Source organism: Labeo rohita, chromosome 16 (assembly GCF_022985175.1).
Source record: "Labeo rohita strain BAU-BD-2019 chromosome 16, IGBB_LRoh.1.0, whole genome shotgun sequence".
NCBI lineage: Eukaryota > Metazoa > Chordata > Actinopteri > Cypriniformes > Cyprinidae > Labeo > Labeo rohita.
The window spans coordinates 9,526,156-9,553,098 of record NC_066884.1 but is presented as its reverse complement, the minus strand read 5'-3'; the positions used below and the strand labels follow the sequence as shown (position 1 = coordinate 9,553,098).

Sequence of the window (26,943 nt, the reverse complement as noted above, 5' to 3'; positions counted from 1 at the left end):
GAAAATTTGACAACAAAATTTTTAACACATGCTGATTTGTTTTATTTACTTTATTTAATATTTCCTTTCTTGCAGCATATATTTAAGATGTTGTTTCTCTTTCTCTCTCTCTCTCTCTCTCTCTCTCTCTCTCTCTCTTACCAGTTGAAAAACGGCTTTGAAACAATATTTATAATATAATCATTTGATTATGAATTTGTACAACAGCTGTATAAAAAATCCAATCATTTATTTTCGAGAACAACAACTGGTCCTAAAATCATGCTTAGTATTTTTGGAGCTTTATTTATTAAAATACGTAACAGCTTATATTTTAACACGGATTCTCTCACAGAGGAATCATCATGTTTGTTATTTCTTGACTTTAAAAACACCTGACTGAGAGGACTTGTATGTTGAAATGATTCAGGCTCGTGTTGTGATGATGTAATTAGCGCCGACTTCACGTTTTGAAGATGGCAGCCGCCGTAAACACACCGACACCTGAGATCGGTACAACTAATCATACCGATGATGGATATGACAAAAAATGTATTTTCTGTAAAATCGTGAAGGGAGAAATGGGAACTGAGCTCCTGCATAACGTGAGTGTGCTGTCAGTGCTTTATTTGAGATATTTTAACTCGTGCAGATGCGCGAATGATGATAAGATGATGAGGCTAAAGATCACAATACATAAGCAATACAATACATGTTTCATGAAATCAATATTTGCGTATAGAAGTAACAGATCGACGTGTCGTAAGATATATCACAGTATTTCCTTACATTTTTTTCGTTTGCAAAACGTCAAGGTTAACGTAGTTTCTGAATGAAGTAATTTTGTTTTTATGAGAATGTTACGGTAATTTTTCGTCCATTGTCATCATAAAGAAAGTTATGTATTTTGTGAAATATTATCATTAATACTCTTCATGTTTAAGTCACATTATTTTATTGCACATTTGTTAATGTATTTAAGCACATTTAAAAGCATTAAAGTTGTAAAATCGTGCTGTCACAGTAAAATATAATAAAATAAATGATCAGAAATTGTAATTGTTGTTGTTATTATTAATCCTTTTATATTAATTAAATTATTCAGGATTAAATTATTAATTATATTTTTCAGGATGAAACTGTGTGCTGTTTCAGAGATATTCACCCTGGAGCTCCTCATCACTATCTGGTTGTACCAAGTAAACACGTGGGCAATTGTAAATCTCTCGGCAAAGAGCATGTACCATTAGGTAAACACGCTGTGAGTTATTCAAGACTGGTGTAAATGTTTAGACATTTCTGACAGTAGCTACTCTGGAGCCTTTCTACAGTAACAGTGTGAAATAACGTCAGATTTAACGTGTACAAGTAGTCAGACTTCCCAGCTTTGTTACACATAGCATGCTTTACTAGGGAGTCATCTGTGCAAACTCTATTTTTGTGGTTTTCAGTGGAGAAGTTAGTGGAAACCGGGAAGGAGATACTTCAGAAAAACAATGTGACTGATTTAAGTGATGTTAGGTAATGGAAAACATCTGCTACTTACACAAAAATCAAGTCCTTGTTTACGAAGAATGTAAAATATTGTGAAATATGTTCTAATGTATCACATGCCATTTATATTTCCAAGGTTTGGCTTCCATTGGCCTCCATTCTGTTCTGTCACACATCTGCATCTCCATGTTCTCGCACCCATCAGTCAGATGGGCTTCATGTCCCGCTTAGTCTACAGGCTAAACTCGTATTGGTTCATTACGGTAAGAAATCAAAAGAAACATCCAACAATAGAGTCCGCTATTTACTATAATTTAGTTTACAACTAAATTACATTCACTAAACTAATAATCACATTGCCTTGGAGCAAGTTATTGATGCATTAACAAACAAAATGTTTTCTGAGAAGTCACTGTTTTATTTATTATGTCTGTTGAATGAGATCTTTTGTCATGTAATTGGAACAGGCAAATTGTATTAAATTGAAATGGACAAGCTGCAGTGGCAGGAGAATGAAAACCTTTTTGTTCGAACAGCTCGAATGGAGCTGTGTGAAGAAATATCACAGACTAATCAATTCTACTTCTATAATCATAGGATTTTTTAATTATCCTTGCTTTGGAGTGTGCAAATGTTTAGCTAACCCTTGTCTGTCTTTATTTTGCAGGCAGACCAGTTAGTCCAAAGGCTGAACTCTATGAGCTAAATGTATGGGAAGTTAGAGGAACTCAAAATATATTAATGTTTGTGATGCCCAGAGCAACGGTACTCATAACATCAGTCCAAGTCAATCTGTTTATGATGACAAAAGGTCACAGACATGTGCCTCAGGGTTGTAATACTCATAATGCTATGTTTTCTGTTAGTTATGTAGTCAGCCAGACGGGCTAATCAAATTTGAAGCTACAAAACTGCAGCTACTTTTCAATTGCTTTGGGGGAAAAAAGCATGCCGAGTAGTAATGACATTGATAAATTTGACAGAATCATTAATCTTTTACTCTGAACAGTTCGGATTCTTCCAGTAATATGATTTTTAAAGATACAGAGCTGTGACAGACTTTTTAAATATAAATGAGCTAAAAATGGTAATTAATCTTGAAAATTAGCTTTGGCCTTTAACCTCTCACGAATAGGCTGAGTCTATAGCTGAATGATTTTGGCATCAGAATATGGCAGTGTTTTTGTTATTGTGTGCTGCAATAATGATGCAAGAGCAGTTTTGTTTTTCTTCCTTTATGTGACACTTAGTAAAACATTTTAACTGGATTCATGCCATGACATAGATTGTATTATATTGCATCAGATGTATTTAATTATTGAGTGATGTAAGGTTGTGATTTTACTGTATGATATGCATAAGCATGTAAACAATAAATAATAACCTAGATATATGTTATGTGCTTTTTAATATTTTTTTGTGCTCAGAACTATCACATGATGATCACAATAAATATTTTTTATATTAATTACATTTATAATAAAGTCAAAGCAACTCTATACAGAAAATGTATTTTCTAGGCAATAGTTTGTAATTTACTGGTAATTGTATGAGAAAATGACGCAAATACATTGCATGACTCAAAAATGCAAAACATTTTGAAAGGTTCCAATAGTAAAACATTGTGTGCCTTAACACTATGCATCAAAGTGTACATATTAATGTGATTATGGTCTTACGGTGTTGAACTGTTATTGTACATATTCACTTAAAGGTGAATGTGTTTAATTTCTGAGGATACAGGGGATATCTAGAATTAAGTCATTTGTAGGCTACCCTGTTGAAAAAAAACTATGCTTAAAGGAGTAGTTTACCCAAAAATGAAAGTTTACTCACCCTCAGGGCATTCAAGATGTAGATAAGTTAGTTTAGGTAAGTTAGCTCTGCACTACTTGCTCACCAGCGGATCCTCTAAAGTGAATGGGTGTTGTCAGAATAAGTCATCAAAATAATCCACAAGTAATCCACACGACTCCAACCTATCAATTAACATATTGTGAAGCAAAAAGCTCATTCTGACGGCACCCATTCACTGCAGAGGATCCACTGGTAAGCAAGTGACGTAATGCTAAATTTCTCCAAATCCGTTCCGGTGAAAAAACAAACCCATCTAAATCTTGGATGAGCCGGGGGTGGGCAAATTTTCGTTTTTAGGTTAACTAATCCTTGACCGGTCTAACCAGGCTGGGAGACCAACTAACATCAGCAAACCATTTTCAGGCTGGATTAGGATGTTTTTAAGCAGGAACATGTGAAAAGTGTAAGCATTATTGTTCTGTTATTTAGCAGCTCCTAATAGTAAAATTGACTTAACCAATGGTACAAGAGGGGACAGGCTACTTTTTTTTTGACCAATGACAGACAGGAGTGTTTTGAAATGATTTTTTTTTCCAATTCTGTTTGGTGGTTTAGAAATTATACACTTCATCTTGATGAAACACCACAGTGTTGCACTATTATTGTATGTGTTCACTTAAAGGTAAGTGCGTTTAATTTCTGAGGATAAATTTTAACCCATAACAGTTCACTGTGCAGAGATATCCAGAATTAAGTAATTTGTATGTTGCCCTGCTGAGAAAAAAAACTGCTTAAAGGAATAGTTCACCCAAAATTAAAAGCTTACTCACCCTCAGGCCATCCAAGACGTAGATTAGTTTGATCATTGGAAATTTTTTTAAAGAAATGTAGCTTTACATCACTTGCTCGTCAACAGATCTGCAGTAAATGGGTGCCGTCAAAGCTGATAAAAACATCACAATAATCCCCACAACACAACCCATCAATTAACTTATTGTACTGCGAAAAGCTCATTCTGACGGCACCCATTCACTGCAGAGGATTTATTGTTGAGCAAGTGATGTAATGCTAAATTTTTCCAAATCTGTCCTGGTGAAGAAACAAACTCATCTACATCTTCGATGACCTGAGGGTGAGCACATTTTCAGCATTTTTTTTTTTTTTTTTACTTTTATGTGAATTTTTCTTTTAACAAATCTGGTCTCTCAAGTTAACCAGCTGAAGAATGCCCAAAACCCCTTGAAAACCAGTAAGTAGACCGGCCTGACCAGGCTGGGAGACAAACTATAACCAACAAACCATTTTCAGACTGGTTTAAGATGTTTTTAAGCAGGAACAAAGTGTAAGCCTTATTGTTCTGTTTTTTTAGGAGCCCCTAATAGCAGCATTGACTTAACCAATGGTATGAGAGGGGGCGGGCCTACCTGTTTGGTTGACCAATGACAGACAAGAGTGTTTTGTAACCATTGTTTTTTTCTATTCTGGTACAGAAACTACACACTTCACCTTGAAAAAATAACACCAGTATACCAGTTTGCTACATTTAAATTCAGTACACTCAGTTTAAATCTCATTAGCATAAATTTCTTGGCTGAAAAACTGACTCCAAACCCATGTTCAAGTAAATGGATGTCTACAAACAGGGGTGCACATAAGTTTTTCAGCCTAGTTCTCATAGGGGAAATTTGGTTTGGTCATCACACTGCACATAGTGTGACCCACTAAATATAACATTAAATAAAATTTATAATAGTGATAATAATATTATTGCACTTTATTTCTTTAGTTTTTTTTTTTAAATAAACAAAATAATAAAGTGTGGTAGTGCTTATATAATTTAATTAAATAAAAATATAATCAATTTATAGTGAACTTATGCATAAAATGCTAATATTTCCCCCTTTTTAAATATGAATTTTCATAATTTTCAAACTTAAAATCAGCAAGCTTTTATTTTGGTGGGTTGCCAGCAAGTAAGTATATGCGCTGCCGATTGAAGAGCGCAGTGAATGAAATGTCACAGTTTTGCATTGTGCTTTGAAAATGGCAGCGGATAGTACAGATGCTTTCTGTTCGATATAATATAAATCTTATACTAATCTTATTACAGTTTGTCAATCTAAAATGGTAATTGTGCATTAACAGCTGTCAACCATGTCAGTATGCAAATGAGCACCTAGAACTTATTTACACAGCACATTTTTTATTTTGATCGTGCATGCACACCTGTGTACCACTTATGTGCACCCCTGTCTATAAAGCAATGTTGGACAGACAGGCACATTGTGTCCATCACTGCTGTAAATCACTGTAACAAGGTGATGAGTACTCCATCATCTCTCCCCTGCCACAGCATCTCTCCTTCAAAGTGCACCAGCCCTTGTTTGCGTGCTCGCAGCAGAACTCCCACTAGTTTATTAGAGATGGTGACGTATCTCTCAAACAGCGCCCCGAACCGCACAGTCGTCCTGCCATCGTCCCCGCTCTCTCCAATCTCCTTAATCACCTGGCAGAGCTCTGTGACCTCTCTGCTGATGTGGGAATGGGCGTCTTTTCCTCTCTGCTCTGTTTTGGAGCCCTCTAAAGGCCTGCCGTAGCCCTCCTGTCCTCGCTGGATCTGCGGGGGAATCACTTTGCCGTTGCTGAAGGGATTGTGTTTCTGATACTCGCTGTGGTCGCTGGACCATTTCTGCCAGTTCTCTGTTAGACCTTTGACGGATACGGTGCAGGTCTCCGCCCTGTCATCATTTGGCTGCGCAGGTGCTTCTTCTGTCTCCATGGTGACCTTTGGCTCACAACATGTTTTCAGCATGCTTCGCTGTTGGCACAACACAGGCTGCGAGTGAGAAGATTGCATGTCGTACAGGCTTTAAATAACTTAAAGCCTCATGAAGTCTACAAGTAAGACTGACCTGATGTAATCAATACTAGTCTGGGCACTTAAGGTAAACTATATTGTATAGATATATTAATATATAAAAATGTAATACTGATATATATATATTAAGATAAAACCACACAAGCATACTAATTCTGTACTGGTCGTTTTCAATTCTAGGATAAATATTCCAGAACAGAGTAACTATTAATAACTAAACCTAAAACTATTAAAAAATATTGAAATAAAATAAAATTTAAATATTAGATGGAAAAACTAACTTGCAAACTAACTGAAATAAGTTTAAGTTGAAGCACTAACTGGAAATAAAAATTAAAAGTGAATTTAAACAAAAACTGAAATAAAAATAAATGAAAACTACAGTAATTGTACTAAATTATTATAGTATAAAAAGAAACATAGCATAAGTAAATAAAAATAAAGGCTAATTTAAAAAAAATATTAAGAAAAAGTACTTTATGTTAACATAAAATAATACAAAAATAAAACTTTCAGGACTGTGAAAATGAAAGAAAGTACATACATATCTACTGTAGTGTGTGCTTATGGTTTCACAAAGTTTATTATTTGGCTAACATAATTTGGAGTATAATGTTTTCTAGGAAAAATGATGAATATCATGAGAAATATATAAATTAAATTTACATTTTAATAGGTAACATTTCAAATACTGATTATAATGTTCAAATACATGTATCAAATATTCAATATTCACTGGAAAATTATTTCTATCATATTTGAAATATATAATATTAATTTTATTTATTTTAATAATTCTCCCACACATTTTTATTTCAGTCTACATTGATTAACCTCAGTTTCCATTCAATTCAAATTGTGAAACTGAATTTATTCTCAATAATAAATGAATCTCAAAACACTGAAGAATTGGGACATTAGAATTGAGACAGATGTATTCTACAGGTTGCAAAGCCCTGCATTAACGGCACAATATACAGTGCACATACACAACAAATTATATACAGAACAGAGTGTAAGATTATTAGAAACAATCTACTGTATGACAGCTTAGTTTAACGATGTAATCAACTTTACAAAGATTTGTTTGACATCGAAATATTTGCATTACACTTTAGGTGGACTATGATAAAACCTTACCGCCCTTGTTTGGCTTCTTGAGGATGGCTGTCATTCTGTAACAGCGATGGAAGTGGATACATTACAAGTTCAGCAGTAGATACTTTTCTGACCTCTGGTGAGAGTGATTGACGTGTAAACCAACCAATCAGAACACGAGAATCATGTCACTGTACGAGATGATGAACCAATGATAGAGAAGATTTTAGCCTCTTAGGAAGTTAATGAGTGTGTAGATAAGATTAAAAGATATCGTCAGGTGACACGAAATCTCTTTCATTTTTAAAAAGGACTATGCATAAAATCAAAAAATCATTCGGCTTTCACGAACACACAATTGTTTCGACCACAAAGGCAATTTATTTACTTTTATTCATGGGTTTGACTTACAGTATTTAAAACAGGCACTGAGAAGTACAAGCGTTTAATCCTTTTACAAGACTTTCGCTTCAAGGCGATTTACGTACGGGATGCCAAATAGGAACTGTTGTTACGAGCGTGATTTACTTATCGGATGATGTTGAATGTGACACACAAACATGGCTCTCCACTGTGGTCGGGCGTGCAGACAGTATTTACTTCATCTTGCACATGATAACGTGGATTTTAGATTACCGGTACAAACTGTAAACTTTCAGTTCACTTAGACCTTCGTGTCAAAATGATAGGATTAAACTGTCAAGAGTGTATTTTGGATTAGAGCTCATTATTCACAGTTCACTTCATTGTTGTAGAGTTAATTATTTTAATTTCAATTTAAAATCGAACTGTATTTGGTAGACATTCATATAGCACTCTTTGAATTATTGTTTACAGGAAATAAAATCATTGCTGTCTCTAAGGAACCGTCCATTTGATACATCAGAAACATTCAACGAAAAGGTAATCACAAATAGTTTTTTACTTAACACAATAACTGTTATTTATTTCCTAACAACTCTAATGTTTTTCCTCATTAGTCTCCCTTTTGGCAACTAAATGGCTTATCGGAAGATGATATACGGAGTGTCATGTCCAGAACAGTTTGTGGAAAGTAGGTTGTTGTTGTTTTTTTTGCTTACATTACTTGTAAAATGCTCAGGTTGACAAACTATTATAAATAATTTTATTTCATTGCATTTACTCGCCGACATGTATTATGAATTACTTTGCATATTATGTGAGTTTATGACCCAATGACCAATCAAGTTACTGCATATGTTTGAATATCATAATGATTCCAGCCTGAATTATGATTACAGTAAGGTTTATTTTGTTTACACTAATTAATTACATTAGTTAACATGAACAAAGAACAATATTTCTAAATGGCTTATCTAAATTGTGTTTTATTTAATTTATTTATCTAATGTAAATTTCAGCATTTACTTTAATTTTAAAACCAACAATAGTTAACATTAGTTAATGCATTGTGAACTGACATGAACAAACAGTGAACAATTTTATTTTTCAGAGATTACTTTACAGAGATTAATAAATGTTGCTAAAATAAATATTGCTCATTGTTAGTTAGTTGATTGACAAATGAAATATGTTATTATAAATCATTAATTAAACAAAAACAATAATAACTACTGGATTGTTGAATTCATTTAAAGTTTAATATTGATTTCAAGGTCTGCTTTTGAACTTTGGGGTCATGGAGCAACAACAGACGATCTTAGGACGTCATTGTTGGAGTATCCAGCAGAAAACATGGTTTGTTCATGTTCCTCTCCTAATAAAGTACAATGGGATTTACAGGAAATATTTATGAATATGTCTCTTTTATTAATAATTTACAGGCTCAATATCTACAACAAAATTCAACTTATAAGATCAACGTCTACACTTTCAACAAAACATTAGTGTTTGAGGACAGAATCAAAAAGATTGATGTAAGTATGTTGCTGTGTTTTGCATGTTTGTACATTTTGAATACCTGATTCCATAATTGGTGGTAATTTACCAACAGCTTTTTTCAGAATTTCTGAAAATGAAAATGAAATGTTTATATATAAAGTGTATTTTTTGCCACAGGCTCTAGACTTCTTACCGTTTAAAGGAACAGTCAACCTGAAGGATCCAGAACATATTTTCTGTTTGTTGGAGGATTATGGCTCTGATCCTAATGACATCCCAGAGGAGCCTTTCCATATATACTTTGGGAGATGGGTGAGCTTCTTTGGACCACAAAATAAGTCATAAGTAGCATGGTTATATTTGTAGCAATAGCCAAAAGTAAATGGGTCAAAATTGATTTTTCTTTTATGCCAAAAAATCATTAGGATTAAGTAAAGATCATGTTTCATGAAGATATTTTGTATATATCAAAGCTTAATTTTTGATTAGTAATATGTATTGCTAAGAACTTCATATGGACAATTTTAAAGGCGTTTTTTCTCAATATTTAGATTTTTTTTTTGACCTAACAGACTATACGTCAATGGAAAGCTTACTAATTCAGCTTTCAGATGATGTGTAACATATAACATAGTCATCCGTAGTCTTTGCAGAAGCATCACATTTGACTATTGTATGGATTTGTAAAATGCTTGATTTGTCCCCTATAAAGTAACGCTGAATGATGTCTTTAAAATAAAAGGTAACCTACTGTATCAACTGAATATTAAACTGTTTTCTTTTCAGATTGCAGATGGTCAGAGAGAATTAATTCGCTCCTACAGTGTGAAGAAGAGACATTTTATTGGAAACACTAGTATGGATGCTGGCCTCTCATTCATCATGGCCAATCATGCCAAAGTAAAGGCTGATGATTTGGTTTACGATCCTTTTGTTGGAACAGGTGAGGAAATGTCCATGCACATAAAAGGCTTTGAAACACAGCCATGTCTCTTGGCATAAATTCAGACTTTAATATCTGATTGGATGAGCCACATTTTGAAGCTGTTGTAAAATAGCCATCATATACGCTACTGTAAGTTTGGGGTCAGAAAATTTCTTTTTTGCTCACAAAGGCTACATTTATTTAATCAAAAATACAGTAAAAATTGTAAATATTATTCAAAAAGAAAATTACCTTCTTTCTATTTTAACTTTTTTTTTTTTTTTTTTAATATAATTTATTCTCATGGCAAAGCTGAATTTTCAGCATCATTACTCCAGTCTTTAGTGTCACATGATTTTTGTAATGCATTTTCACATTTTTTGATGTTTAATAGAGCAATTTTTATTTAAAAAATATTCATTTTTAATTTTAGTATTATATATATATATATATAGTATTACATTTTATCAATTTACTTACTTGTGTTAACTGAATAATTTGAACATTATGTTGGTAGTTCTTCGGCAGCTAGTATTAAAAAGTCAGTTTTAATATAAAAAGTCATTCAGCAAAGTAGTGTATAAATTTTTCATCCAACACATCTTTGATGTCAAATAACTTTATTGTGCAAATTAACTCGTTTAGTCTTGCAAAATGTATTCGTTGGCATGTTGTTAATCAGAACAGTTTAGACGCTTCATTTCGGGCCAGACCGAAGCAGGTGTTTGTGTTTGTTTCTCGTTCTGATTGAAATCACATCTGACAGCTTGTCTGGGTGATTGAAGATATGTGCCATCATCTTCTGTTTCTTATTTGCATCTAACAAAAACCAGGAGCAGATCTCTATATCATTTTTTTTGTGGCTCACAGAAATTCTTACTTTTCAATCTCAGTTGGCGCATTTTTCCTTTTTCTTTTGACTTTGAAAAGTACCACTTTCGAGTGTCATCAGTCAAATGAAGAATTGCTGGCTTTTTAAACAGCATGGGGCTGCATTTCTTTCTCAGTCTCTTTCCCAAAGCGAGGCTTATTGTGTGAGTTTCTAGCGTGCCATGATGTTGCCAGGGCTTTATCATAAGTCTGTTGTCACCACATGCGCTGAGATCTGCGGGCCAGATGTGCTTATTTGGTTGAATGCTCTCTGGTTGCCTGGAAATCCTTATAGGCCATACTTCTGGAGTGTCAAGCAGATTTGAAGATTTACAGTCAGATATATTCCAGAGATTTCTTAAATTCCCTCATGATTATTTTCGTATATTTTGTTTTTCAGGTAGTCTTCTGGTAGCGTGTTCACACTTTGGGGCTTATGTGTGTGGAACAGACATTGATTATAACACTATCCATGGAATAGGTATGTTTTTTTTAAAGCACTGAAGTAATTCTCTTATTTACTTTTCCACACAATGTAGGTTTAGCCATACTTTTGTAGTAAGTGCACACCTGTGAGCATTTACAACTGTTGCAGGAAAAGCCAGCAGGAAGAATCAGAAATGGAGAGGACCGGATGAGAACATCCGAGCAAACCTGCGGCAGTATGGGGCTGAGAGTCTCTATGTGGACGTCATGGTGTCTGATGCTTCCAAACCTGTTTGGCGAAAGAACGCACAGTTTGATGCCATTGTTACAGACCGTACGTTCCTAGAAACTTAAAGGAGTAGTTCACTTCCAGAACAAAAGTGTACAGATAATGTACTCACCCCCTAGTCATCGAAGGTGTTAACGTCTTTCTTTCTTCAAATTTTGTTTTTGAGGAAAACATTTCAGGATTTCTCTCCATAAAGAGGACTAGCTCTGCGTGAACTGTTTTTTTTCCGGTTCAATACAGTTAGGGTATGCCGAAAAACTCATTTTCAAATTATTTCAACTTCAAAATCGCCTTACATCGCTGTTTTACCTTTTTTTGTAAAGGCCGTTTGACCTTCTTTGCATGTTCACTTTGTAAACACTGGGTCTGCAGCGATTTAGGACAATTTTGAAGTTAAATCAGAATCAGAATTAGCTTTATTCGCCAAGTGTGCGCAAACGCACAAGGAATTTGTTGTGGTTTTTTTTAAGGAGAAAATGAGATGGGAGTTTTTCGACAAAAAATCAGAGTTCACGCAGACCTAGACAAGACGAGCGTTTGAGGTTAAAAAGTATATAAATTGTACTTTTTTTTGTTCTGGGAAGTGAACTACTCCTTTAAGGTCTTTAAAGGTGAAGGGTGTACAGTGTTTTTAATCCTACAATACTATAGTATACCTGATTGGATCAGCTAAAAATCACCTAGCATGTTCCAAAATACTAGCTTGACTATAATAGTAGTGTTTGTAATCGTTGTTCAGTTATGTTTAGTGGTGCATAAATTACACACTTCACTTTTAAAGCTGCATTATTTTTTTTGTTTGGTAATATTTAGTGATGTTTTAAAGCTTCAAGTGTTTTCCCTTGCGCAGCTCCATATGGTATCCGTGAGTCCACAAGGAGAACGGGATCTCATAAAGATATCATCAAACCTCCTGAGGACTTGTAAGCCTATCACTTTTATCCACCTGCATTTTTAATGGATCCACTTGAAACACTCTTTAGATATGAGCCAGTCATCCAGTAATCCTTTACCTCACCTCTAACACACCAAATTGTACAAGAGTATACAGTTACACAAGCACTCAGAGGCTTTTTAAAATGTTTTTGAAAGACGTCTCTCATGCTAATGCTTTTTTTGATCAATAATACTGTAAAATGTTAACATTAACAAATAGTATTACAATTTAAAATCACTGTTTTCTTTTTTTAATGTATTTTAAAATGTAATTTATTTTTGTGATGGCAAAGTGTAATTTTCAGCAGTCATTACTCCAGTTTATAATATGCTGATTTGATGCTTAAGAAACATTTATTATTATTAATGACAGATTTTTCTTTGTTTTAATCTTTTTAAAAACTGACTTTCTTCTGTTGACTCTATTATCTTGTGTTTCATATTCCAATGCAGCTCTGGAGAGAGTCACGTCCCCGTTTCAATGGCGTACCACCTGAGTGATATCTTTGCCGACCTCTTGAATTTTGCAGCCCACCACTTGGTTTTAGGTGGACGTCTCGTCTATTGGCTTCCAATCTACAGACCAGAGTAAGTACATCTAATCAGACTGCTTGATCACATTCACAAAACTATATCAGACGCAGCATATTCCTCCAGTATACGTGTACTAAATCAGTCACTAGGGGGCTATCTTGTACCTTCCTATGCCTGTAGATAGGAGCTCAAAGCACATCAGTAGCTCAAGCCCCCTGTTGAGGTGGTGGATGTTAAACCTGCTCAGGCTTGTTGACCTGCGGTCAACCCAGCAGAGGAGCAGGTGTGAAGCTGTGGGGTATTTCCCACTGACCACAAACAGCAGTGTCCACAGATCATGCTATCCACTGATTATAGGGCCCGGGAAGTGTTGTGACTCAAAGGAGGGGCCTGCCTCTTGATCTACACCTTTACCTCACCCCGTCTTGCTTATAGACAGATTTTCCATCATATAGTTACGGGATTCACTCCATCAGGATTGCTGATGCCAACAGTAATGAATTTAGCTTGCGTTGTCTTTATTTAATACATGAATGAAGTGCTTTCTCTAGTAGTAGTCGACTAAAGATTTTTCTGGTGGACTAGTAGTCGTTCATTTTAAGCATTAGTCGACTATTAGACGCACATTATTAATAAACCATATAAATCATAATAATGGGCCTTTAATTGCCTACATAGCCTAATAAGTGCTCAAAAATATAATAATTATGAATGTGTCAGGGGAAAAACAGCAAGGAGACTGCATTAACATTTTAACAATTTATTGATAAACTAGTGCTTACTTTGTTTTCGGCTTAAGAGATAAAGTTGGCGACACTGACTCATCTCCACATTAGTGGATGCGCCTGTATGGCTGTTTCATACGGATTGCATAATCTGAAAATATCTGTTTTCTATTTGAATAGGTTCATTTGAAGGTAGATGTTTCACTCTCTATAGATATACTTTTCACATCTGTAAGGCAAATATACACAGTTTCGAAGTTTCGCACTCAAGTTCACAGAGACTGAGACGGCAGAAAGCACATTCGGTTGCCTTTTTTTTTTTTTTTTTACAAAAGCGCAACGTTTCGTTGTTATTCTGAGTGCCCACAAATAAACGTAGAGTCTTTACAGATTCGAAAGATGTATTACTTTTATCTGTATGACTAAAAATGACTCTTCCGCTTTCACATTCTACACAGGTACTTCAGTTAGGTTAACATTAGATTAAGCTGCCATGTAAAGTTGCTACTACATACATCTTTCAGATGAAAAACCATATTTGAGGTTGATGAATGATAGGTGATCGTTTGGATGTCCTGCCCTATATACTGTATTACCACCCGTTAACGACCTGTCTGTCTTGGAATTTGTTTTTGTTTTTGTTTTCTTTAAGCACAAAAAGTTTTCTTCTAGCTTCATAAAATTAAGGTTGAACCACTGATGTCACATAGTCTGTTTTAACAATGTCCTTACTACCTTTCTGGACCACCTCAGTTGCATTGCTGTCTATGCATGGTCAGAAAGTTGTATCCTGAAGATGAGCGATGGTTTTATGGGTTTGGAACGACATGAGAGTGAGGAATTAGTGACAGAATTTTCATTTTTGGATGAACTATCCCTTTAATTTAATTGATCAAAAGAGACAGTAAAGACATATATAATTTTACAAAAGATTTATAAATCAAATAAAAGTTGATGTAAAGAGTTCTGAATTAAAAATGTATCTCGGTTTCCACAAAAATATTAAGCAAAAATGATTTCTGAAGGATCACGTGACACTGAAGTCTAGAATTAATGGCTGCTAAAATGCACTTTTGCCTTCACAGGAATACATTTTAAAGTATATTCACATTGTAAACACTTTAAAATGTAATATTATTTCACAATAGTACTGTTTTTACTGTATTTTTAATCCAATAAATGCAGCCTTGGTGAGCATAAGAGACCTCTTGCAAAAACATAAAAAAAAATCTTCATGACCCCAAACTTTGAATAGCTGTGTATGTCTTTATCATTACGTGCAGCAGAGAGTAAAAGCCAAACTACACAGAACTGAACTCCAGCATATCCGGCCGACGGGTCAGAAGTGTATCTGGTGAATGTGTTGGGGTCTGCAGACAGGAAGGATTTAACTAAGACACCAGTATAGCTATCAGTGACATCACCACAAGGAGGCGCTGGCGTCAGGAGCTTTATGACCGCATCTTCAGAGCCGGCGTTAGTATAGCAACACTTGTGTTTATAAACTTTGGTGTCAGAGGAGCAGATGACTGCTGCTGGAATCTGGGGCTTCGACGCTGATTACCCTTGTAACAGTTAGAAGTGGAAACAGCCCTCAGTATCTGATTCATCCACTTCATCTTAAGGAGAAAGTTCAAACTCAAGACCCAGACCAAATTAAAACACTTTTTCCATAGTAAACAGTACAATTTCTGGTGACGCAACGAATCACTTGTTACAAACAAAACTAATGAGGTATGACAAAGAAACATATCCTTACAAATTTTAAATAATGCCCATGGTGATGTAGACGTCAACATGATGGAGAAAACTGAGTCTTTTGATTTAATTAACACATCTTTGACCTTTTATGTTAATTGTTTTGTTACGACTGCACATTGGTGCAAATAGAAGAATGATCTCTCTTACGGGACATGGACGTCATCAAGTAAGGGCAGAGATGAGTGTAAGCCACATGGGATGTTAGTCAGTCATTAGTACCCTATAATGCACTTGTCTGTTCTGACTCATTGCCCTATATTCAGAAATGTGATTCTGTCATGTGATTTCTGTGGACGGGGTTCTCCAGAGAGCCCTTTCCTGGAAAGCTGACATTTGTTAGATGTTTCTCCGAGGTGACAGGAGTAGCTCCGTGTAAACAGTGCGATGGAGAATATGTATGCTTCGTATGCCTCCTTGTTTTGCTTTGTCAGGTCCGTTGAAAAGAGGGCACATAATTTATGATTTGTTTGAAACGCACCTAACTGCATGTGCGCAATGGTTTGTGGATCAGTGGCTTTGTGTGGATGAGGTTGAGCTAGAGCTAGCAGCCCTCGAACTGATTTTTTTCATTGATTTCAGGCACTAACCATATTTACGTAATCGTCTGAAAAATGAAGGGAGTCGATGCGTGCGAACGCGTCTGTCAGTGCATGAATGTTAACAGCCCACCAGCTCAACTCCCTGCTGAGTTAACGTCCCTACTTAATGTCTTCACTGCCTCTGGGAACAACGAATAGTTCGGATGTTCTCAGTGGTTCTGGGCTCTTATGGTTGTGGCAGGGCTTCAGATTGCGATTTGAAATGGTTACAAATGCGAAAAACAAAGACTAAAAATGACAACAGTCTAGTTATTATTGGTAAAATGTGTGTTTTCAGACGTTTTTTGTTAAATTGGTCTTTAGAACATGATGTATTAATAAATCAGTGCAACAACAAACACAGCAGAAGCTGTGTAGTCCAATTCAAAGACAAAGGACTTTCATGAGCTGATTATTTTTAATAAGTTGGCCAGAAGAGTTTCGAACACCCAATCCACATAAAATGCATTCTAAATAAGATTTTAAATTAGAATTAGCTTGTCCCAAGTCTTAGTATGTCGAAATGAGTATCCTAAAGGTACCTGGATGCTCTACTCTTTCTAGGTGGTGATGCAAAGTGCAGATCCATGCAGTATGTAATATCTGATGTTGCCCCAGCTATTGAGCCTTGAAGGAGGATTTGGTTCAGAACTATAAACACACAAAAAAAGCTAGCGGTTTGAATCAGACTCTCATATTATTATTGAATCGCATATACTGATTATGTAATCACCACAGACCAATGGTGATTCAAAGGTGTTTACCAGCCGAAGCAAATTTTTCCAGAAAGTTTGTTTTGGCAAGCTGCTTCGAGCTCTTTAAACAAACTTTGTTTTGGCCTGACTTTGTTCTACATTGCAGTAGTTCGATCTTAGATTTTGCCTGAAGTATATTAGGGTCTTTGGCCAGTCTTTAGTTTTTCTTCTTTTTGAAATGAACCAGGAATTATTGTGAATCATTGTTGTGATGCATACTTTAGGTTCAAGACACTTAGGTCACTTACATCAACAATATGAGGTCTAATTATAAGGTTCACTCAGCTGTAAAATAAAAAAAATATATATATTTAACACAAAATTAGAAAAAAATCTGTAAGATGATTAAAAAATAATTTTGATGTTCTTAATGTTCCATTTTAAGAATTATGTATTTTTAGTGTGAAGGAGGCCAGCTGGAGCAGGTAAAGATCTCAAGAGGCACACTAGTGACTAAGGTTGGATCTTTAGTGTCCTTGTTAGCACATCCACTCAGAACAAGAACAAGGCAGGACCGGAGGGGTTGCAATGGTGACATGATCCGGATGGGAGTGGGGTTTAGTGGGGTGAGTGTGCAGGTAAACCTCACTCCCCTGATCTCCAAAAGGCGCACTAGCGACTGATGCTAGAAACTACAGTCTTCAACTACAGCATCCTTATTAGTGTGCCTGCTTCCCATGCCGGAAGCCCGAGTTTGAGTCCCACTTGGAACAAAATCGATGTTAGGAGGCAGTTAGGACCAGAGGGGTTACACTGATGCTGTGACCCAGATGTGAGTGAGATTGAGCTAAGAGCTGTGCAGGTAAGCCTCACTGCCTAGATCTCAGGAGGCTCACTGGTGACTGACGCTAGAGGCTGCAATCTTTAGCATCCTTGCTAGTGTGCCTGTCTCCCATGCTGTCAACCTAAGTTCGAGTCCCACTCAGATCAAGAACAAGGCATGCTGGTTAAGAACAGAGGAGTTATATTGGTGCCGTGACCCAGGTGGGAGCGAGGTTTAGGGGGGTGATTGTAATAGAAACCTCACTCCCCTGATCTCAAGAAGTGCACTAACGACTGACACTCGAGAATGAGGTGGGCTGTTTAAGACCAGAGGGGTTAAGTTGGTGCCGTGACCCGGATGATAGTGAGGTTTGCGGGATAACTGTGAAAGAGGCCATCTGGCAAAAACTGTGCAAGTAAATCTCACTCCACTGACCAGAGGGGTTACACTGGTGGCTAGACCCTGATAGGAGTGGGGTTTAGGGGTTTAAGTGTACCAGAGGCCAGCCGGTAAAAGCTAGGCAGGTGCACTAGCGACTGACGCTAAAGGCTGCGGTCTTTAGTGTCCGTGTTAATGCGCCGGCCTCCCATACTGGCAACCTAAGTTCGAGTCCCAATCAGAACAAGAACAGGGTGGGCCATTTATGATCAGAGGAGTTACATAGGTGACGTGGCCCTGATGGAAGTAAGGTATAGGGGTGTGCTTGTAACAGAGGCAAGCTGGTAAGAGCTACGCAGGTAAACCTCACTCCCCGATCTCAAGTGGCGCACTAGCGACTAACGCTAGAGGCTTTAGCGTGCTTGTTAGTGCACCCACCTCTCATGCCGGCAGCCCGGGTTCAAGTCTCACTTAAAACAAGAACATGGTGGGCCGGTTAGGACCCAAGGGGTTACATTGGTATCATGACCTGGATGTTACTGGGGTTTAGGGATGTGTGTGTGAAACGGAGGCCAGCTGGTAAGAGCTGTGAAGGTAAACTCCACTCTCCTGCTCTCAAGAGGTGCACTAGCGACTGGAGCTGGAGGCTGTGGTCTTCAGCATCCTTGTTAGCATGCCCGTTTCACATCCCGGCCGCCGGGTTCCCACTTGGAACAAAAATGAAGCGGGCTTGTTAGGACCAGAAGGGTTGCATTGGTGTCGTGATCCGGGTGGGAGTAGGGTTTAGGGGGGTCAGTGTAACGAAGGCGAGTTGGTAAGAGCTGTCCAGCTAAACCTCACTTCCCTGATCTCAAGAGGCACACTAGCGACTGATGCTATAAGCTACGGTCTTTAGCATCCTTGTTAGTGCTCCCGCCTCCCATGCTGGCAGTCCAGGTTCGAGTCCCACTCAGAACAAGAACAAGAACAAGGTGGAGCAGATAGGACTGGAGAGGTTACATTAGCTAGGTTCATTATCTAGTTCAAGTGTTAAAATTAAAATATAGTGAGAAGTTTTGTCTGTAACCCAACAAATGTGGTCACAAATTTCCTGCTATATTATTTTTCATTTTTGCCATAGTGAATGCTAATACGTAGTACTTGCTACAGCAAGACATCAAGTGTTGTCCTTAAAGATCGACTACATTCATGCATTGCTTCTGTTGTTATTTTGGTGACTCTCTTGTTATCTAGGGAATAATTGGCAGGTAATCTATGAAAAATGTCAGCTGCTTGTTTAATTTATCACCCCTTTTCCACTGGAGTGCATGTGACAAACAAGTGAGCAGTGGCACAATTTCAGAAACAACAGTTGATAGTTGTGACATCCCCTACCACTATCAAGGTGTTTCGTTTGGTGAGCGTGCAGCTGGCTGATCTAAAATTGTACTGTGGTCTGCAGGTACTGTGAGGAGATGGTGCCTCTTCACCCTTGTTTGACTCTCATCAGCAACTGCGAACAAACTCTATCCAGCCACACATCACGGAGACTCATCACCATGGAGAAGACCAAGGAGCCTGAGGTATGTGAGGGTATTTCGGATGGGGACCCTTTGGTCTAAAGATGAGATTGATGTATGCACACTGTCCTGAATATGTTTTATATGGTTACGTCTTTTATGGCGTCAGTCTGAAAATAATCCTGCCATCTGGCTGTGATTGACTCTGTGTTTTTACGCTGCTTTAATGACTTAATCACACATTGTATGGAAAATAATCCATCTTTGGATTTGACAACAACTTAACTTCAAAACCCCAAATTGTTCCCATAAAAGCTTTCCTGTAGCACACTCACGGATTTTTACCCAGACTAGCATGTGTCTCCACCGAATTATGCTCCAAACCTGGAACATGTTACCTACAGATCATGTCCTTGTCTTCCTCCTAAACTTGCTTCAAACCCCAAAGACAAAATGACTATCAAATAAGTCTCTTCTTTGAAAAACTGGCTCATTTCCCAAAGCTCAAGTAGCTCTGATGTGATCTTGGCAAAACTTTTCCTCTTGTCTAGCAGTAGCTGAAGAAACATCTGAACAATGTCCGCCGCCCGTTGTGTATGGATGTTTATCCTAATGTCCTTGATCGGCTCTGTTAGACTGTTCTACGATGCACTTCACGTGAATTATAATATTAGGTTTAGAGTTCTGTTGCTTTTGTTTGAGAACAGAAGGAACATGTCTTGTTGCATTATGGGATAAATATTACCCAGTGGAGCTTATTTTTAGAACAGAACGCAGGACTTTTAGGAGCTTAGGAGATCTAGCATTAGTTCAGAGCTGTCAAACAATTCTGAGTCAAGATGAGGCCCTGTTTCTGCCTTGTCTCATTCTCTTTCTCTCTGTTTCCATCTCCCTCTCTCTCACTCGCTCTGTTATTTCTCTTTACATTTGGCATTTTGGCACATAGAATCTGTGTGTCCTCATGTCCCCTGCTGAAGTGCCTACACCAAAGATCTGGTTTTCTTCTTGGGTAAATCTTAAAAAGAACAAATTAATGATTTTTAATATTTAAAAATTTGGTAACACTTTACAATATCATGACATTTGTTAACATTAATGTATAAACTAACGTGAACGAATAATGAACAATACATTTATTACACTATTTACTAATCTTTGTTTATGTTAATAAAAGTACAGCTGTTCATTGTTTGTTCATTCTAGTTCACAGTGCATTAACTAATGTTCACAAACACAACTTGTGATTTTAATAATGCATTAGGAAATGCTGAAATGATTAATAAATGCTGTGAAAGCATTGTTTATTCTTAGTTTGTTAACTAATGTCGTTAACTAATGAAGCTTATTGTAAGTGTTACCAAAAATTCAAATAATATGTTGCATTCTTTTAAATCAAAAATACAATAAAAATGGTAATATTGTGAAATATTGCTAACATTAAAAATAATTTTTATATTTTAATATATTTGACATTTTTACATTTTTTTTCCCTAACATTTTTGATGAATTTTGAATGTTAAAAAACAGCATTTATTTGAAATCTTTTGTAGCACTGTAAAAGTCATTACTGAGACATTTAATCATTTTAATGCATTTGCTGAATAAAAGTGTGTATATATAAAAAATATATAAATCTTACTAATCACAGACTTTTGGTAGTGTATATATTTCCATTAGTCATGGGAGATTATTTTTCACATAAGATGCAGTAGGCTACTGAGAATTAAGAGGGTTAAGGATAAATGTTAAGAATTGTCATGAAAATAATGCAAAATCTTTTTATAGTTTCATACCTGTCATTATCTTTCTAGTTGTTGTTGGTTTGATTTTGGAGTGAAATATGACTTCATGACACTTTTCATGATATTCACTGTGCTTTCCATCTTCATTTGTTCATCCTGTAATTCTAATTGACATTACAGCCCACTTAGGCCGCCACAGACACTAGGGTCTGTTCCGGAGGCTTGTGTGGTCTGTGTTGCGTAAGTTGCGTTGTAAACTAAAGGCCCGGCGCGTGTGACCTAAACCGAGTCCTTGCTGACTGGCAGAAGGGAGTGTGTTGTGGAAGGTGCCGTTGATGGTTTGCAGGCCCAGAGCTGGAGTCATCACTTTAAGCTCACAGTCTTTCTGCCACCTCGTTAGCCTGCAGCGCAGTGTGCTTCCCTCCTGCCCTCCTCCAGCAGGTCCTGCTTAAGATCCTGGCCTCCACTCTAAGCAGGAAAATCTGAGGAACTTAACACTCTGCTGTCTGTCATTAGGCACTTGACTGTGAGCTTGTGAAGGGAAGACATAAAAGTGTGCTGTACCCAGCCAAATGTTTAAACCTGTTTCTGCCATTTTGCTTTAGTGTCTTTGTTTTTGTTTTTATGTAGTTTTGTTGAAATATGAGTAAGTACATTTAAAACTGATACAAATTTTAAAGTGCAGTGACCCCCAGTTGTTGTTTTTTTTTACTTGTGTTACATGTCATTTAAACTTACACTACCTGGCAAAAGTTTGAATTCACCAAAAATGAAAATTATGTCATTAGTTACTCCCCTTCGTTTTGTTCCAAACCCGTAAGACTTTTGTTTATATTCAGAACGCAAATTAAGATATTTGATGAAATCCAAAAGCTTTCTGACCCTGCATAGACAGCAATGCAACTACCACGTTCAAGACTCAGAAAGGTAGTAAGGACATTGTTAAAATAAGACAAAAATAATGACTTTATTCAAAAATGTCATCTTTTCCGTGAAGAGAAGAAATTGACCCTTCACAAAGAACTACTGTTGCTATGTCCGACAAGCCATGGTAATCATTCCACACATAATGTTCTTAAGCAGTGAAAAATACATTGCGGAACAAAGAGGAAACTGACAATACGCCGACAGACAAGACAGAGCATGTTACTTTAGGTATGAAACAAAGTCTCATCTTTCAAATTTAAAGAAATTCAAACAATAAATAATGTTTTGTGGCTCTTTAATGTGCCATGACAGATCACTGTAGCACTTCAGTTCAAGCATCATCTCCTCTGTACTATTTATAGCTAGCATTAAATAAACTTGAATGAACATCAGAAGGTATCTTGCTTCAACCATGGAAAGACGTCAATAGACACTATTTTCAAGTAAAGTCCACCAATGTTAATCAACTCTCCTGTCTGGTTTGTTTGTCGGACAAAATGGCAGATTCGGCATTACAATTGGTCAGATCGCCTGTCAATCAAACTCCCTTTGCAGGGGTCAATTGTTGAATAAAGTCATTTTCTAGTATTCTCGATGCTCCATAAAATTAAGGTTGAATCACTGATGTCACACGGATATTTTAAACAATGTCCTTACTACCTTTCTGGACTTTGAATGTGGTAGTTGCATTGCTGTCTATACAGGGTCAGAAAGCTCTCAGATTTCATAAAAAAAAATCTTAATTTGTGTTCCAAAGATTAAGGTCTTACGTGTTTAGAACGAAATGAGGATGAGTAATTAATGACAGAATTTTCATTTTTGGGTGAACTATTCCTTTAAAATGTTAAACATTTAAATATGTTTATAAAAGAAATCTTTTATGATCATCAAGGCTGCATTTATTTTTTAAAAACAATATTGTGAAAAGTAATTAAAATTTACAATAATCATTTTCTGAATATGTTTTAAAATGCAGTCTATTCCTTTTGAGGGCAAAGCTGCATTTTTAGTAACGTTATTCCAGTCTTCAGTGTCACATGATCCTTCAGAAATCATTTTGATAAGCTGATTTGATGCTCAGTAACTTTTTTTTTTTGCTGTTTTTTTGCTTAATATTTTTGTAGAAATGGTTCTTTGGTCAACAGAACTTTCAATTAACAGCATTTATTTAAAAAAGAAATCTTTTGTAAATAAAAATGTCTTTACAGTCAGTTTTGGTCAATTTAATTTAATCTTTGCTGAATAAAATCAGTGTGTTAGAATGATTTCTGAAGGATCGTTTCACTAGATAAGATCCTTATTCCACGGATGGAATCGTTTAGAGCCCTTTGAATCTGCATTGAAACTGCATTTTTAACCTTCAATCCATTGAGCACCATTGAAGTCCACCATATGGAGAAAAATCCTGGAATGTCTGGAATGAAAAAAATTAATTTTTTTGCAACTGAAGAAAGAAAGACATGAATATCTTGAATGACATAGGGTTGAGTAAATTATCAGGAAATTTTCATTCTGGAAGTGGAGTAATCCTTTAAAGATTTACTTGAATCCTGCGCTTTTGATGTTTATTTAAGCTGTTTAATATGCTTTCTTGCAGGATTCGGACAGACTCGTGCACCTTGCTGACCCTCGCTTCACCCCGTACCAGGGTCACAACTCTTTCAGAGAGAAATACTTTAGCGGTCTCACCAAGAAGAACGGAAAGGACGCAAAAGCCACACCAGGAAATAAAGATTAAAACATGGAAAGAATTTTTTAAGTTAAATTTTTATTTATATATATATAAACACATTAATTTTTTATTTTCTTTTTATAGCATCATTGTATTTCCAGGGTTTTTTTAAATAAAATTCTTTGTTTTATCAGTCGTCTCCTCTTCTTTTTATCTTTCTCGTCTCTAAAGCACGCCCTGCAGACGCGATTGAATTTATTGCAGCATTAGCAATATGTGTTCAAGATAAATTGGCGACGGGGATTAGCGTAATACTTGTTTCTCTGAGTGCTTGCGACGTTGAAAGATGTAGGGGTGTAATGTAATGTGCCTACTGGACATTTGCAGGGGAAGATGGAGCGCTGGGCCTGCTATCTAAACTCCCTTAAGAGTTTATACCAGGTCAGGTAGACATCTGACTAATGAATCTGTCTTAGACTTAAACTCACCTCAAAGAAAGCCGTCTAGTTCAACATAAATAAGATCTGCTATGAAAATAAAGAAAGATCTTGGAGGGATTTGGGTAGAGATTTAACATGTGATGTCATAAGTTGGTAGTACTTTTTGCATTATTACATCCTGATTCGTAACATAAAATGGTATTTTTTTTCTTGCACAGTTCCTGTTTCTGTTTTTTCTGTCTCTTTTCTCATTTAGACATACTTCAGAGTAAGCAGAAATGAAATGGATCATTGTTGATCTCCAGCAGGCGGATAGCATCTTTTCATTCCTCAACTCTCCCCTGCAGAGGATTGATGAAGTGAAAAGCCACAGAACTGTCCATGCAGCCTTCAACTGTTTCAGGCCGAAACCCACTTCCCATTACAAGATGAGCTCACATTTGTTTCTTTTTACATAAAAGGGGCTTGAATGAAAAATAGACTGCAAAATGTTGCGAACAACCTAACAAATCAATTAGTGGATAAGTTGTGTTAAAGGGATAGTTCACCTAAAAATGAACATTCTGCTGTCTACTCATCCTCAAGGTGTTTAAACCTGTATGAATTTCTATCTTCTGTTAAACACAAAAGAAGATATTTTGAAGAATGTAGCCATTGACTTCCATTGTTTTTTCCATACTATTGGTCAATAACGACAACTCTTTGGTTACCAACATTCTTCCAAATATTATACACTTTTTAAAATTAACTTCCCTTCAATGTCAGATGAGATTCTATCATATGCCCCAGCATTCATTAGTTGAATGATATTGGAGTTCCATTTATTTTTGTTAAAGAAATATATAGAACAATTCAATTTGAAAGAACAGTCCTTTCCTCACTATTCCAGGCTAGAAAAAAAATGGCAACAGGAAGTTGCTTCAAGGATGTTGGCCCTTACCTCCACTGGTACTCTCAGGAGAAGGGAAAACAGTCTATGAAACAAGAAATTCTAGACACTCACATGGGGTATAATACAAAAATAACAATTCTTGTTTATTTGGTTGTTTCGTAATCTTTTACACCACTAGTCAAAAGTTTTTGAACAGTAAGATTCTTTCTTCTGCATTTTTGCTCTTCTGTATTTTGATTCAAAGTACAGCAAAAACAGTAAATTGTAACTGTTTTTACTATTTAAAACAACTGCTTTCTATTTGGATATATTTTAAAATGTAATTTATTCCTGTGTTTTCAAAGCTGAATTTTTAGTATCATTACTCCAGTCACATGATCCTTCAGAAATCATTCTAATATATTGATTTGCTGCTCAAAAATGTATTATCATTATTATTATTATTTTTATGTTGAAAACAGCAGAGTAGATTTTATTTCATGTGAATAGAAATGAAAAGAAAGTTCAGAAGAACAGCATTTATGTCAAATAGAAATCTTTTGTAACATTATAAATGTGTTTATCATCACTTTTGATAAATTTAAAGCACCCTTGCTAAAGAGAAGTATTAATCTCTATAAAAAAAAAATATATATATATATATATAGGCTTTTGAATGGTGCAGTGTATAATGTTACAAAAGCTTTTTATTTCAGATTAGTTAATAATAACTAATTATAACTACTGTTATTATTAGTTGATAATAATAACAAATGTATTTTGGATTAAATAAATGCAGGCTTGGGGAATAGAAGAGACTTGACTACTTTAAAAACATTAAAAATTTAGCTAAATAAGCTGCAAAGTAGACCATCCTTTATGAAATGATTATATAAACTTTTTTTCCCCCCCTAAGTTGGGAATATCTAAAATGTTTGGGACCTGTATAATCTTTAAATGTTTATATATATATAATGTTTATCTTATATAGACATGTAAGACATATGTCTTATATGTCTACCAGGGCAGCATTTATTTGATCAAAAGTTTAGTAAAAAAAATAGCAGTATAATAAAATAATGTTGCAGTTTAAATAATCTAGTTTTCTAGTTTAATATATTTTAAAATAAAATTTATTCCTGTGATTGCAAAGCTTAAATTGTCATCACATGAGTTATTATTATCAATGTTAAAAACCGTTGTGCTAATTGATATTTTTTTAAAGATAAAATTCTTTACTGTCACTCTTGATCAATATAATATGTTCTTGCTTGATAAAAGCAAATCTTACTGACCCTAAACTTCGAATCATGGTGGAAATTTATAGTTCTGTTTGTTTTATAGATAATGACAGATATACTACCATGGATTTCCAGGAAGGATTTCTGAAAACATGCCATTGTTATTTTAGACTAGACGAAACTGGAGGAACATCACAAATGTGAGTATTCAAATTTTATATCTTCTTAAATAGATGTCACTATTTCCTAATTAAATGATTGCGCACATGGGACAACTTTCTGTCTTCAACAATGAGTGCTTTAATGTTATTTATCCTAGTGTGAGTATTCTGCCAGGGCTGGATGTTTTCAAGTGCTTTAAAAAATATCTAAATTGACTCTAATTCCCAACATTTCCCCTTTGTTTTCAAATGAGCTGTGCCGTTTAAATGAGGTGCTCACGAACAGCCAATAAAACTAATAACTAGCAAAAACAATAACCACACGCGCTCTCACCAGTCTT

General features: G+C 35.8%; 3 protein-coding genes across 4 annotated transcripts; 2 read left to right on the top strand and 1 right to left on the bottom strand.

Moving 5' to 3' along the window:
• Positions 1-416: 416 nt before the first annotated feature.
• hint3 (histidine triad nucleotide binding protein 3) lies at positions 417-2,866 on the top strand. The gene is made up of 5 exons (XM_051130363.1): positions 417-584; positions 1,112-1,229; positions 1,431-1,500; positions 1,610-1,736; positions 2,141-2,866. The coding sequence occupies exons 1-5, from the start codon at positions 456-458 to the stop codon at positions 2,177-2,179; spliced, it is 483 nt and encodes a 160-aa protein (XP_050986320.1). The 5' UTR covers positions 417-455; the 3' UTR covers positions 2,180-2,866.
• Positions 2,867-4,494: 1,628 nt separating this feature from the next.
• On the bottom strand, positions 4,495-7,378 carry si:dkey-29b11.3 (actin-binding Rho-activating protein-like). 2 transcript variants are annotated; one of them, XM_051130362.1, is made up of 2 exons: positions 7,289-7,378; positions 4,495-6,106 (listed from the first exon to the last, which is right to left on the bottom strand). In XM_051130362.1, exon 2 carries the CDS (start codon positions 6,080-6,082, stop codon positions 5,576-5,578), a length of 507 nt encoding a protein of 168 aa, XP_050986319.1. In that variant the 5' UTR covers positions 6,083-6,106; positions 7,289-7,378; the 3' UTR covers positions 4,495-5,575. The 2 variants fall into 2 exon arrangements, with proteins under 2 accessions (XP_050986319.1, XP_050986318.1); XM_051130361.1 differs by having other exon boundaries at positions 4,495-6,088; positions 7,289-7,367.
• A 379-nt stretch (positions 7,379-7,757) lies between these two features.
• Positions 7,758-24,046, top strand: trmt11 (tRNA methyltransferase 11 homolog). Its single transcript, XM_051132473.1, has 13 exons — positions 7,758-7,884; positions 8,084-8,149; positions 8,227-8,300; positions 8,884-8,965; positions 9,052-9,144; positions 9,287-9,421; positions 9,896-10,052; positions 11,305-11,385; positions 11,500-11,664; positions 12,470-12,542; positions 13,009-13,143; positions 19,491-19,611; positions 23,815-24,046. The coding sequence occupies exons 1-13, from the start codon at positions 7,807-7,809 to the stop codon at positions 23,953-23,955; spliced, it is 1,401 nt and encodes a 466-aa protein (XP_050988430.1). The 5' UTR covers positions 7,758-7,806; the 3' UTR covers positions 23,956-24,046.
• The last annotated feature ends 2,897 nt before the right edge of the window (positions 24,047-26,943 follow it).

What these genes read in the sequence shown, in the direction of transcription:
- hint3 (XM_051130363.1), top strand. Translation starts at nt 456, where the DNA reads ATGGCAGCCGCCGTAAACACACCGACACCTGAGATCGGTACAACTAAT. An exon ending in GAACTGAGCTCCTGCATAAC is followed by an intron (nt 585 to 1,111) that starts GTGAGTGTGCTG and finishes TATATTTTTCAG; the next exon opens with GATGAAACTGTGTGCTGTTT. An exon ending in ACTCGTATTGGTTCATTACG is followed by an intron (nt 1,737 to 2,140) that starts GTAAGAAATCAA and finishes TTTATTTTGCAG; the next exon opens with GCAGACCAGTTAGTCCAAAG.
- trmt11 (XM_051132473.1), top strand. Translation starts at nt 7,807, where the DNA reads ATGGCTCTCCACTGTGGTCGGGCGTGCAGACAGTATTTACTTCATCTT. An exon ending in ATCAAACCTCCTGAGGACTT is followed by an intron (nt 12,543 to 13,008) that starts GTAAGCCTATCA and finishes ATTCCAATGCAG; the next exon opens with CTCTGGAGAGAGTCACGTCC. An exon ending in CTTCCAATCTACAGACCAGA is followed by an intron (nt 13,144 to 19,490) that starts GTAAGTACATCT and finishes TGTGGTCTGCAG; the next exon opens with GTACTGTGAGGAGATGGTGC.
- si:dkey-29b11.3 (XM_051130362.1), bottom strand. Translation starts at nt 6,082, where the DNA reads ATGCTGAAAACATGTTGTGAGCCAAAGGTCACCATGGAGACAGAAGAA.